The 13,227-nt window shown below is 41.8% G+C and overlaps 1 protein-coding gene across 1 annotated transcript; it reads left to right on the forward strand.

Moving 5' to 3' along the window:
* Positions 1-1,300: 1,300 nt before the first annotated feature.
* Positions 1,301-10,936, forward strand: CLEC3A (C-type lectin domain family 3 member A). Its single transcript, XM_065920429.1, has 3 exons — positions 1,301-1,565; positions 6,892-6,975; positions 9,452-10,936. Exons 1-3 carry the CDS (start codon positions 1,451-1,453, stop codon positions 9,844-9,846), a joined length of 594 nt encoding a protein of 197 aa, XP_065776501.1. The 5' UTR covers positions 1,301-1,450; the 3' UTR covers positions 9,847-10,936.
* The last annotated feature ends 2,291 nt before the right edge of the window (positions 10,937-13,227 follow it).

The raw sequence follows: 13,227 nt of genomic DNA on the forward strand, positions 1-13,227 counted from the left end.
ATGCATTACATTATGTTAGACTTTACTACGTCACTGGTCTTACTTGGACGTCAATATTGTAGGCAGTCTACAAGGTGGCTTCAGCAGGAGGGAAATGAAGATGAATTACACTGGTTTTTCTCACTAAGAATCAGAAGAAATTAATCACCCCTTGATTCTTCCTTTATTGTCTCCAAAAGAAAAAAAAAAAAGATACAATGAGTTTGATCCTTGGGACCTTCCAAAATCTACAAACCCTGCCCTCCATCTGCACCTGGTCATCCAGATAGTGTTGTCACTTAGTCAGGATGGAGGTCTTTCCCCAGGGTCTAACTTGGTCACACTTCTGGAAGGTCCTTATTTTGTCCTAAGAGTCTACCTGGTTCTCAGCTGTTGCTACTTTTGTTTAGTCACTAAGTCATGTCTGACTCTCTGTGACCTCATGGTTTGTAGCCCACCAGGCTCCTCTGTCCATGGGATCTCCCTGGCAAGAATACTGGAGTGGGTTGCCATTTCCTCCTCCAGAGGATCTTCCCAACCCAGGGATTGCATCCAAGTCTACTGCTTGGCAGGCGGATTCTTAACCACCTGGTAAGTCCCTGGTTCTCAGTACTTTTCCTAAAGCCCATTTATTGTCCAGGTAAGAATAATTACAAGTCTTTCACTATATTTCTCTGTTATTTCTGTATTTCCTTTGAAAGTGTTTTTTAAGCATTTGAGATAATTTCAAAGGAATAAAGTGTTAGTTGGTAGAGACCTGCAAGATAGTGACGGTTGATATTTTACATTAATTTTTATGGAAAAAATTCAGTCTTTCTTTTCTTTCTAAGGTGTGTTTCCCCAAGAATTGAACTCTTGCTAATCCCACAAAATCCTAATTTTGTGGCCCTTTGACCATCTCCATTACTCCGTGTGACTAAACCCTTCCCAAGCTCCATATGAGCTGTGTAGACACATAAGTGTGTGTAGACACACAGGCGGTGCTCTGGCATAACGTACACATACTCCCACACAGTAACTTTCCTAGATGTGTGTATGTCATTGAATGCACTTCTCAGAATATTAAGTGAACTTCAGAGCTCCAAACCAGAGACTTAAATAACAGAGTCTTCACAGAGACCCCATGCTTTCTGGACTTCAGATTGAAAAAGGAAAAAAAAGAAAGATAAGACTTTTAGTCCCTTCATAAACTCTGATATGCTCTGAAAAGGCAAGTCAAGTAGGAAAATTTTTCTTCACGGGAAATTTTTTTTTTAAATGCCTCAACGAGACATGAGAACAGGGGCTACCTTATGTTGCAGCCAGCAGAGGCACTCAAACATTCCGTCAGCAGGATCCCAGCCAAGCTGCACAGCGCGCTTTTATAAAGCTGGCCCCAGGCATCTCAGGGCAAGATGTGGCTGTGAAGTCTACTCGGCCCTTGGTACTCCGGAGGTGCTGGCACGGTGGCTGTCAGACTCGCCCCAGAGCCATGGCAAAGAATGGACTTGTAATTTACATCCTGGTTATCACCTTGCTCCTGGACCAGACCAGCTGCCACGCGTCCAAGTTCAAAGCCAGGAAGCACAGCAAACGCCGAGTGAAAGGTAACACGGTGCCTCTGTCCACAGAACTCTAGGCTTGCTCAGAGTGGGGAGGAGTTGGACGATGTTCATTTCCAGACTCCCCCAGGAGACTATTTCTGGTGGCAGTACCATGGCTTCATGTGGATATGGCATTTTCAGGGGACCGAGTGACCTCTTAGTTCTCTGGGGCTGTTTGACGTTTAAAGGAGTCATATGATAGGATTTGGGTTTTGTAGGACAAGAAAGGCTTTTGCAAAAAGACTTTCTGTACTGTATGCCCTTTATCAGGTGAGCTTGGGCAAGAGGATGTCATTAGAGTGTGACAACCTGGACACAGCGTCTGCTATTTGGAAACCCGAATCGAGTAGGACAAACCAATTAATAGAGTATACTGTTTCACTCATAGATACTGTACAGCTGTTCAAATTTATCTGCAAGATAACTATAATCTTATCCAATGTGTCGTAGAGGACAGAGCTATTGGTAATGTGACTTCCGTTTCATCAATAGATATATTCTCGTATCCCTGGGAATATAGGGACAGTCTGTATTATATGTTTAAGCTTCTTCATGTCATAGAGGAGTTTTAAGTCTTTCACTTAAAAATATTTCAGCACACAAGTCATATAGCATTTGAAGACATGTTAATGCAAAACAATCTCCAAGCAATCCCAATTTGCAGTGGCTTGAATTGGGTTGAAAAAGTGAAAGTGTCAGTCACTCAGTTGTGTCCAGCTCTTTATGACCCCATGGACTGTAGCCCACCAGGTTCCTCTGTCCTTGGAATTCTCCAGGCAAGAATACTAGAGTGGGTTGCCATTCCCTTCTCCAGGAGATCTTCCTGTCTCAGGGATTGAACCAGGGTCTCCGGCTTTGCAGGCAGATTCTTTACCACTAAGCCACCAGGGAAGTCCTGAATTGGTTTAAGAAAGATAAAAAATCTTGCAAGGGACAGAGATAATGGCAATGTACATGGAACACACTGAAACTAAATCAAAACTAAATCATCAAGAAAGGCGTGGTGTGATGTGTATCTCATTCTGAGTTACTCTCATATAGGATATTTCAAGATAAATATTGACACTATTTCCTCATCAATTTCACTTCATTAGTAACAAAACACAAACAATAATATCAACAGTTAAAGTCTTGATTTAACACAACACGAATAGCTGGCTGGTGAAAAGGGAGCTTCTCTTGTTGGGTCATGTTTTTAAGATTACGAAGTGCCCTACTTTAGGTCTGAGGTAAGGTGTTTTTTTTTTTTTTTTTTTTCTTTTTTTGATAATTGCTTTATAACACTGTGCTGGCCTCTGCCATACATCACCATGAATCAGCCAGGTATACGTATGTCCCCTCCCTTCTTAACTCCCCTCCAATGGCCCACCCCAGCCCATCCCTCTTAAATGGAATTTTTTTTTCTTAATGAAATACTACACTTCTCTGTTACCGCATTTAAAGAGAAATTAAAACATTTCTCATGAGCGATGAAGTATCCAGTGGAAGATGAGGGCAGGGGAAAGAAGGGGAAAGATGTGGCATTTCTTCTGGGTGATGCGGCATGTTTTGTAGCCAGCATCTCTTTGCCATGAAGAAGGAGTGGTCAGCTGGTGACCACCCAGCAGGGATGTGGGGAGGGGTATGAATATGTGAATGTGTGTGTGTGTTCCTGAAATAACTGCAGTTCAGGGCATTATGTTCTATCCTCCAAGGCACACACACACAAGCGTACACACATGCTTTTGTTTGCCTTTTAGCCGACTGGGTCCAATCCTAGATATCATCCTTCCAAAGCAGTTTTGCTCATTTTTTGCTGTGAGATCCAAGAAAGTAGATTCTACAATATGCAAAGCCATTAGCCTAAACCTGTTAAACAGTTCTTTTCCCCCATACATTTTAACTGCCTGAAAATAATACCAAATCTTATAAAATCAAAAGCAAAAGTCATTTTTTTTCTCTCTCAATTCTTTCCATAGAATGAACCATGATTAACTGCTAAGAGATAATATTCCCAGAGTTTTCTTTGATGCCCAATTAAAAATTGATTTGTTGTTGTTTAGTTTTTAAGTTGTGTCTGACTCTTTGCGACCCCATGGACTGTAGCCCCACCAGCCTCCTCTGTCCATGGGATTTTCCAAGCAAGAATACTGGAGTGGGTTGCCATTTCCTTTTCCAGGGGATCTTCTCAACCCAGGAAACAAACCCGAGTCTCCCACTTAGCAGGTGGATTCTTTACTACTCTGCCACCTGGGAAGCCCTACTTTTAACAAAGTAAGTGTTGGCTGTCTAAAGTACTTGGCAGACAAATTAATTGATTTTATCTGTTAACTCTTGGATAACCTTACATATAAAGCATTCCTCAGCCCTTTTAAAAGCTGTGTAACATTCCATGTGTGGATGGGTTATGGCTTATTTAATCTGTTCTTTCTTGGTGAACTTTCATGTTCATCATATCTCTCTCTTTTTGATCCAGTGCCTCAGTGGATTGCTTTGTACACAGATACTGATCCCCATGCTAGAATATCATGATGATACTTCTCTAGAAGTAAAATTGTAAGTTAATTACACTACCTGTCTTTCAAAACAGTAGCATGTACTCCTGTTCTCAACTTCAGTATACGAGAACACCCACCGAGTTTCTCTTGTGGCTCAAAAGTTAAAGAATCTGCCTGCAGTGCAGGAGACCCAGGTTCAATTCCCGGGTCAGAAAGACCCCCTGGAGAAGGAAATGGCAACTCATTCCAGTATTCCTGCATGGAAAATCCCAAGGGCAGAGGACACTGGTGGGCTACACTTCAGAGAGTCTCAGAGTCAAACGCGACTGGGCGACTAACACCAACGCACACCTTGACAAACTGACCCATCACCAGTTTAAGCTGTGTTGGCTTAACAAAACCCAAAAAGACTTAATTTGCATCTCTTTGCTTATTAACGAGGTTGAGATATTTTTTTCATGTATTTACTGGTCATTTCTTCCAGCAATTATTTTTGCATTCTTATCCTGTACCTATTTTTGGAGAACAACAATAATAAAATGAAAGGGAGCCTTTAAAAAATAAAACCAAAAAACTCAAAATGGTAATGGAGTGATTTAGCTCCAAAAACAAGTTTCTCCTGCTATTCACTTCACAGGCCTCAACAAATTAGGTTGAACAATGCAAGTTATGTTGTAGTAATGAATTAAATATAATCTCTATTTAGTGAAATAGTTGTTCCCTGTATTCATTTCGACAAAACACAACCACATTTCTCACAAAGGATAGAAGCAGACTCCAAGCCACCTGGATAACGATTTCCATAATGGTCTCCCAGGAGCCTAATATTAATTCATGTGTCTTCATGTTAATTACAATGTTTACAACTCCCCTGTGGAGGCCATTTACTTAAATAGTGTGGAGCAGGAAGCTGAGAGGAACTGCGGTGACATTTGTCTGGCTCACAACTTGTAACCTGGAAGAAAACTTAGCAGTCTTTGCAAGTCTGACCCCCAACAGCCACTGGCTTTGCATACTGAATGTACCCCTATATTTATTCTGGATTGAATGGTCCTGTTGAGGAAACCCTTGAGTTATTGTGCTTCTCAGCTGAGCTATTGGATGCCTTGAGAATGGCTATCCGTGCCTGGATACCCCAGAAGGCATTTCCTAACCCGAATGTGGAAACACCTGACTTGAAAAGCACATGTTTAAGGGGGAAATGAATCAGCCATGCTTGGATACTGGCCTGTCCTGAAAACACCCAAGACAGAACACAGATTCTCCATGTGGTATCCCCACAAAGAGGCAGCTGCGAACAGCCATATCAAGCTTTAAGCATCTTAGCTGCTTGAGGCTACGTACTAGGAACAAGGCAGGTAAAGGTGATCACTGTCCAGAAACAGACGGGAGGGGTGGAAAGAGAACAGATTTGAAGACAGCAAGATTCAAATCCCAACTCTGCACCTTACTAGCTGGGTGATCTTTGACAGGTTAATTCAGTTTTCTGTGCCTCTCTTTTTTCCTGAAATGATATTGTCTATTTCATAGTAACATTGAAAGAATTAAGCTCCTGGTACACAGTGTATGGTGGCTTTAATATTTTTAAATGTGTATTAAGATTTATTATAATTCCTGCTTTTGAAGAGCTCACAAGTTGTCAGTTTCTAAGACACTGCCCATCAGGTCTGGATTTTTGATTAGTCAAAGTTACTAATTTCCTACTCCTTACTTATACCCAAGGAAAGCCACGAAGATGAGCCTAATCAGGGGACATCCAAGACTAAGTAAATTGCTAGTCCTTAATACAGAAGTATTTTTATAAGGCTCTTTATCACTGCCTTTCCATACTTCTCCATGAAAATCACTTAGCTCTGCTAAGAGCCATTATACCTGGAGCATCAGTTGAGTAGGGGTATTGAGGACAGGGGACTTGGAGAGCCACTTAAGTCTGAGTATGAGTTCCACCACTTACTTGCCAATTTAGCTCATTGAGTTCATTCTCACTCTTCAATGGGAATCTCATTTTCCTCCATGCCTAACTATCTTTGAAGAGTAAGTAAAAATAACATGAAAGTATTTTGTATGCCATCGTGTGTTTATTCACTCAATAAATATTATGAAATTGATTATGTGCCAAGCATCATGTGAAGCATCAGGAATACCATGGACAACCAGAGAGATAAAACTAAGTAAGTAAAGAAACATGATTACAGACTGGAGAAAGTGTCTGGAAGAAAAACAAAGGTTCAAGGAAAGAGACCAGCCAGGGAGATGTAGAGAGGGTGATCAGCAAGTCTTCTCAGAAGAAGAGATGTTTAAGTTTGATAAGAAGATGGATAGGGAGCTCCCTGGCAGTCCAGTGGTTAAGACTCCATGCCTCCAGTGCAGAGCATGAGAGTTTGATCCTTGGTTGGGGAACTAAGATCCCACACGCTGTGGGGCCAAAACAAAATAAAACTGAAGTCTTAAGAAAAAGAAAAAGGATAAGACCTGGGCCAAGAGTGTTTCAGGCAGAAAGAACACACTCGAAGGGTCCTGAGATGAGGCAGCTTGTTCTAGAATGCATGGAAAATCAACCAGTCTGCAGTCTAGTGATGGAGAGTGAGTCACACAGGATAGGGCTGGAGAGATACACAGATGTCCCACCTCTCAGAAGAAACTTCCAGTATTATTACCCCCACCAAACCCTTACAAATCTTCCTGAACAACTTGCTTTCATTCACTGTTTTTCATGTACTCTGGGTTCAGTTTCATCAAAATCACCCTCAACTTACGTTCTGTATTCTGAAACTTTATCTTATTTTATTTACTTTATTTTAATCATATTTTTTTAATTCATCCTATCCCACCCCACTCTAAAAAATCCTCAGAAAAGGATGGAGACTTGAAGATTCAAGTGGAAAAGCTCTGGAGAGAAGTCAATGCCCTGAAGGAAATGCAAGCCCTGCAGACAGGTGAGACTCGTCTTATCTCAACAAGATAGGAAAAGAAATTGTGATTAGCCAGCAATTCAAACCACATTGAGAGTACATGTTATTCCAGGTAACATTAAAAAAAGAGAGAGAGAGACATTGACAAGTCAGAGATGTGTCCAGGACAAAGGATTCAAAAGCTGGGAGGATGAATGTTTTGGGAAATCAGCTTGATTTTCCACTTCCTTCACCTCTCAATGAGTAGAATAAAAATCAAATCAGGCATTTCAATAATACCTTTTAGAAGTCCATCCATAATTTTTTTTTTTTTTTTTTTTTTTTTGGCTGTGCTGTGCAACATGCGAGATGCCTGATCTTAGTTTCCTGACCTAGGATGGAACTCTTTCCCCCTGCTTTGGGAGCACAGGGCCTTAACCACTGGACCACCAGGAAGTCCCCACAATCTTTCTTTATTAGGCAATGGAAGAAAATTGAAGCAAGTATTAACTAGATACAATAACCAGCATTCCTTAGCTGTTTACTAAGATGCTGAGGTCCCCAGGTGACTCAGTGGTAAAGAATCTGCCTGCCAATGCAAGAGACCTGAGTTTGATCCCTGGGTCAGGAAGACCCCCTGGAGGAGGAAATGGCAACCCACTCCAGTATTCTTGCCTGGGAGATCCCATGGACTGAGAAGCCTGGCAGACTACAGTCCATGGGGTCACAAGAGTCGGACAGGACTTAGCAACTAAACAACGGCAACAAAATAACCCACTGAGAGCTCAGCCGAGGTGGAACTAAACCCAGGGTCACAGGACTCAGCTCTGGCCACACTGAGTAGGTCAGATGCTCTGGAGAAGAGCCGGGTTAGAACCACAGCTTGCCAGCAGAGGACAGCAGTGAGTGTTCCTTTATCAGAGAGCAGACCTCCCAGCAGCCTATGAAGCTCCCAGGGCGAGGATATGAGAGCCACGCTGGGCAGTCTCAGGAACACCCCTGGCTTGCAAGGTTCACATCCTCAGGTAGGAATACTGACACAGCCACTCCAAAGGCAGAGATTCGAGGGTCCCAGAAGAGAGCTGCCCAATTACAAGAGTTAATGCCTTCAAGGAAGACCAAAGTTATGGCTTTTCCATCAGCTATTTATGGCCCCCAGGGCTCCCCAGGGGGCTCAGTGGTAAAGAATCCACCTACAGTGCAGGAGACATGGAAGACATGGGTTCGGTCCCTGGGTCAGAAAGATTCCCTGCAGAAGGAAATAGCAACTCACTCCAGTCTTCGTGCCTAGGAAACCCCATGGACAGAGGATCCTGGAGGGCTGCAGTCCAGTCCATGGGGTCACAAAAAAGTCAGACCACCTGAGCGATTGAGCACGGCACATTGATAGCTCCCAGGCCAGCTGTATGTTGCCAGTCTTGAGCCATTTTGACCCTAATCAATATTGCCTAGTTACACTGCCGGCAGGGCCCTTTATCAAGTTTCCCGGGGAACAGAGTTATAAAGTTAAAGGAAGGTCAAATGCGTTTGCAGAAGGGGAAAGAGCTTGGTTAACCCTTCAGCCACAGTTGGGGGCTATAATACTTTATAAACATCAACACAGTTCAGTCGCTCAGTCGTGTCTGACTCTTTGCGACCCCATGGACTGCAGCACGCCAGGCTTTCCTGTCCATCACCAACTCCCGGAGCTTGCTCAAACTCATGTCCATCATCAACACATTACTCCTTCAGTAATTTATGAGACAGATGCTGCTATAATTGTTCGCAGTTTACATATGAGGAAATGGAGGCATGGGGAAATTAAATAACTTGTCCAAGGCTAACACAGATAGTAAATATCAGAACTGATACCAAGCTGAGGCACTACAGCCTGAAGCCTGATTCTCCAATGCTATGCCTTAGAACTATCTTTATATTTGGCTCATACCCTGGATAAGATAAACAATATTTAGCTCATTGTTATCTGCTGTGGGCTCAGTTATCTGCTGTGATCTTACATGCAATGTGAGTCACCTTCTTACATACTAACAACTCTTTTAAGCTTCATTATATTCTGTCCTCTGTTGCTTCAGTCATGTCTGACTCTGTGACCCCATGGACTGTAGCCCACCAGGCTCCTCTATCCATGGGATCCTCCAGGCAAGAATACTGGAGTGAGTAGCTATTTCCTGCTCCAGGGAACCTTCGGGACCCAAGAACTGAACACGTGTCTCCTGCATTGGCCGGCAGATTCTTTACCACTGAGCCACAGGGAAGCCCCAGGCTTTACTATCCTGATATGTAAGGACAGGTGTAATAAAAATCCCACATCATGGGACAGTTGTGATTATGAGATGGGTTCATTTATGTAAAATGCTTGGCACAGTGCCTGACTCTGTACACAGAGTTTTCTTACACGCTGACTCACCATTATCTCTATGCATCGTCCTTTCCACAACTACTTACTGCTATTGGCCAGGGCCAGGTCTAGATTATTATACTCCCACAGCATGTTAATATGTCAAATCTCACATCTTTACAGTCTGTCTCCGAGGCACAAAATTTCACAAGAAGTGCTTCCTTGCTGCGGAAGGCTTGAAGCACTTCCATGAAGCCAATGAAGACTGCATTTCCAAGGGCGGGACCCTGGCTGTCCCCAGAAGTGCTGATGAAATCAACGCCCTCCGAGACTATGGTAAAAGGAGCCTGCCGGGGGTCAATGACTTTTGGCTGGGCATCAACGACATGGTCACAGAAGGCAAGTTTGTCGACGTCAATGGGCTTGCCATCTCCTTCCTCAACTGGGACCAGGCACAGCCTAACGGTGGCAAGCGGGAAAATTGTGCCCTCTTCTCCCAGTCAGCTCAGGGCAAGTGGAGTGACGAGGACTGTCGTAGCAGCAAGAGGTACATATGTGAGTTCACCATCCCTCAATAGACCCTTCTCAGGTGCATCTTCCCAGAAGGATCGGTCATGGTTTACAGGCTGATGGTTCTCAAGAATGAGTCAAAATCGTCATAGGGGAGGCTATGTCCCTAGGAATACGAGACAGCCAAGTTTGCTACCAAATTGTATTGTGATTTTTGCCCTCCATGGGGAATGGGGGATCGGAAAATAACCATTCCGTCATGTACACACTGCTCAAGTAGCTTCTGTAAAATGGGCTATTAGACCTTTCTCATTTCTGGTCCCTCTTCTTGTACAGACCAGGTGTGTATTGAAAAGACAATAGTCAGAAAAGCAAGCTGTAGGCTACCTGAAGATTTTCTGTTAAAGGTTTCGTATGTATTTGAGTGATGAGGTGCTACATAATCCCAAATCTTTTCCGTCTGATGCTCAGTCCGCTCCCTCCTCGTGATAGCATCTTATTAGCCCGTCACCCTTTGAGTTGCAGCATCCCCTGGTGGGACATGTAACTGCTCCGTCCGTAGATACATGGAAGTCTTGTATAGGTTCTGGCTTAACTCTGTTTTCTTCAAACACACCCCACTCCTGCCCCTGCCCCCAGTGATATACACATCTTTTTTTTTTTTTTAAGTTCCCAGTAAAGATCTGAAAGGAAATGTTAAGGCAGCATATTTGGTCAATTTCCACCCCAGTATTACATTACAGTTTCCAACTTGAATAGGTAAACCTAAGGCAGAACAGAGTAGCAGACTGTACAGAAAAAGAGAAATTTTTTAAGGTCTCCTTTTTCCCCTGCTTTAGTGTACCCTCTTTTATGAAATCAACAGTGGATATTATACATCTTTGTTTCCTTTTTTAAAAAACATATTCTACACACTTATATATATATTAACAATCATATATTTAAGTCTGTTGGAGAAAAATCTATATTTAAATCAAAAGTTGGAAGTTGGATTTAAATAATATTTTTTGAGTTACATGTACATCTATACTATTTTTTTATTCTGCCAAGTGCTGCTCCCACTAAATTGTTTAGATTGTGTAATGTAATGTCATTGCTTAATAGGAAATTATGAAGTTAAAGCTTGGGGGAAATGGGTTTTTTAGAAGCAAACAATTCTAGGTATATTCTGTTCTTCAAATAAACATCTTTTTTTCCCTTTAAATGTTGAATATGTTTTGGAAACAAAATCCTTCTTTATAAGCTTAATTATGTATGCTTGGAATTAAGCTTTAGTTCTTCACACTGCACAACAATAATAAAGCCTGAATTCTGATCAATGTGAATGTATATGCGTATCGTCTGTAGTTATTCAAACTATGTTGGTTTAAATCAGACTTGAATAAATTGGGGGAGAAATGCACTAGATTTGATCAAACTGGTGATTTAGATGTACTATAAGGATAGTTTTACTTGAGAAGAAAGAAGTAAAGTGGAGACGGAGGAAGAGCACTTTTAAGAAGTTGTACCTGCCATTGTTTTTGGTTGACCCTGATCAATTTCCTCTTCCAAGGCAACCACAGTCTCCACATGGGAATCTTATCAAATTGCAGATCACAACTTGATAAGGTCTGGGCTGAGACCCCCAGATTCTTCACTTCTAAAAGCATCTAGTCGAAGCCAACAGGGCTAGACCACACACGGCAGTCTGAGAACAAGGGTCTAAACCTGTAACTACTTGCCCAGAGACAGTCTCTGCTGATTCTAGCAGGTCTGTTCCCCTTTAACTCAAGTCAAGGGTAGGACCTACAGTTAATCTGTGTGAAGAACAATACTGAGAGCAACTTTTCTATCCATCACAGATGCTTCCAGCCATATCATTATATGATCTACAAAATAAAAATCAATTAGTTAAAGGAAACAGTAATTGAGACTCAACTTAGTAATCTGAAGGAAAACATACCTCAAGGCTCAAAGTCTTAAGCTGCAGAGAAGTTCTTACACTAAAAATAAAGATATGAAGTTTTTCCTGCTCTCTGATTACAGAGAACTTTCGTATTCTCACCAAATTAAGTACATCTATCAAATAAAGAAGCCCACTAATTTTAACTATTTAAGTTATTAATTTAATCTGATGTCAGAGATTTAAAGGACACCTACTAACTATAAAGCACCATGTTACATAGAACGTAAGGACAGAAAGGAAGTAAGTGATGATATCTACACTCGCTCACAGGAGGAGAGCAAGACTTGCCACTGGAGTCTAAGAAAAAACACTAGTAGCTCCAAGTACATATGGAAATTCTGAATTTACAGATTATTACTATCTAGTTTAACCTAAACTAAAACCCACAAAATGGGCATTGATTTAAACAGATTCTCAGAAAGAAACACCACATTGAACATACACTAATAGTAAGAGAAAATGTGGCCACATTCAACAAGCAGGGCTGACATGTCTACTGGTTCAGAGAGGCATGTATATTCCAGGCAAACCCATTCAGAATCTTTCCCAGTGATTGCCAATGCCACTGGGAGTCATGAAACGCTTTTTGTTATTTTATTTTTGCTAGAAACATTAAACAGGAACAAAGAGAATTTAGGGTTCTGATGGAATTCTTCCTTTCCATTTGGATGCAATGTGAGAATGAAGCCAAACATAGACAAGCAGTGATGAGAAATGACAGGGTGGAGAGAGAAAACAGGAAGGGAAGAGACGGAGAGAGAGGAAACGTGTGTGTTTTCACAAAATGCTGAGTTTAACATTCTTTAAGCCCTGGTTTTTATTTCTGCAAATTCTCTGAGCTACTCTACAATCCCTTTCCTTTTGCATTTGAGCTAGCTGGAGTTGGCATATCAACCAAGATAGCCTAGGTTATGACTTTGTAGAGCTTACATTTAGAGAGGCAAACAAACAGTAAACAAGCAAAGAAAAAAACAAGATCATTTCAGAAAATATGACGAAATGTCAAAGGACTGACATGACAAAATGGCATAACAAATGACACAATTAAAATGACAAAGGAAGGAAATTAAACAAGGAGATGAAAGATGGAGTGACTAGAGGGAGTAATACACTCCCCCGCCCATTGAAAGAGGATGGAAAAGAAAGTGATCCATGAATCTTCAGGCAAAAGTCCAAGAGAGACCCCAAGAGAAGTGACTAACCCCAAATCACCCAGCAAGCTGTGGACAAAGCAGGGACTGGAATTCAATTTCCTGTCTCCCAATGCCAGCCTAGGTCAAGGTCAGTTAAGTTCAAGGGACCTGGAGTCAGAAGACCTAGACTCCACACTCACTACATGTGTGATTTCAGGCAAGAATAAACATTTGGGTCCTCACTTACTCATCTCTCAATAGAAATGATAGATCACCCACAGAAATCTGAAAATATAATTGCTGAGCAAGCAAGCACTCGGGATATCACATCTTTAAAAAAATGAAGAGCTTTGTTCCATTAAATAACCAAA

Source organism: Muntiacus reevesi, chromosome 2 (assembly GCF_963930625.1).
Source record: "Muntiacus reevesi chromosome 2, mMunRee1.1, whole genome shotgun sequence".
Lineage (NCBI taxonomy): Eukaryota > Metazoa > Chordata > Mammalia > Artiodactyla > Cervidae > Muntiacus > Muntiacus reevesi.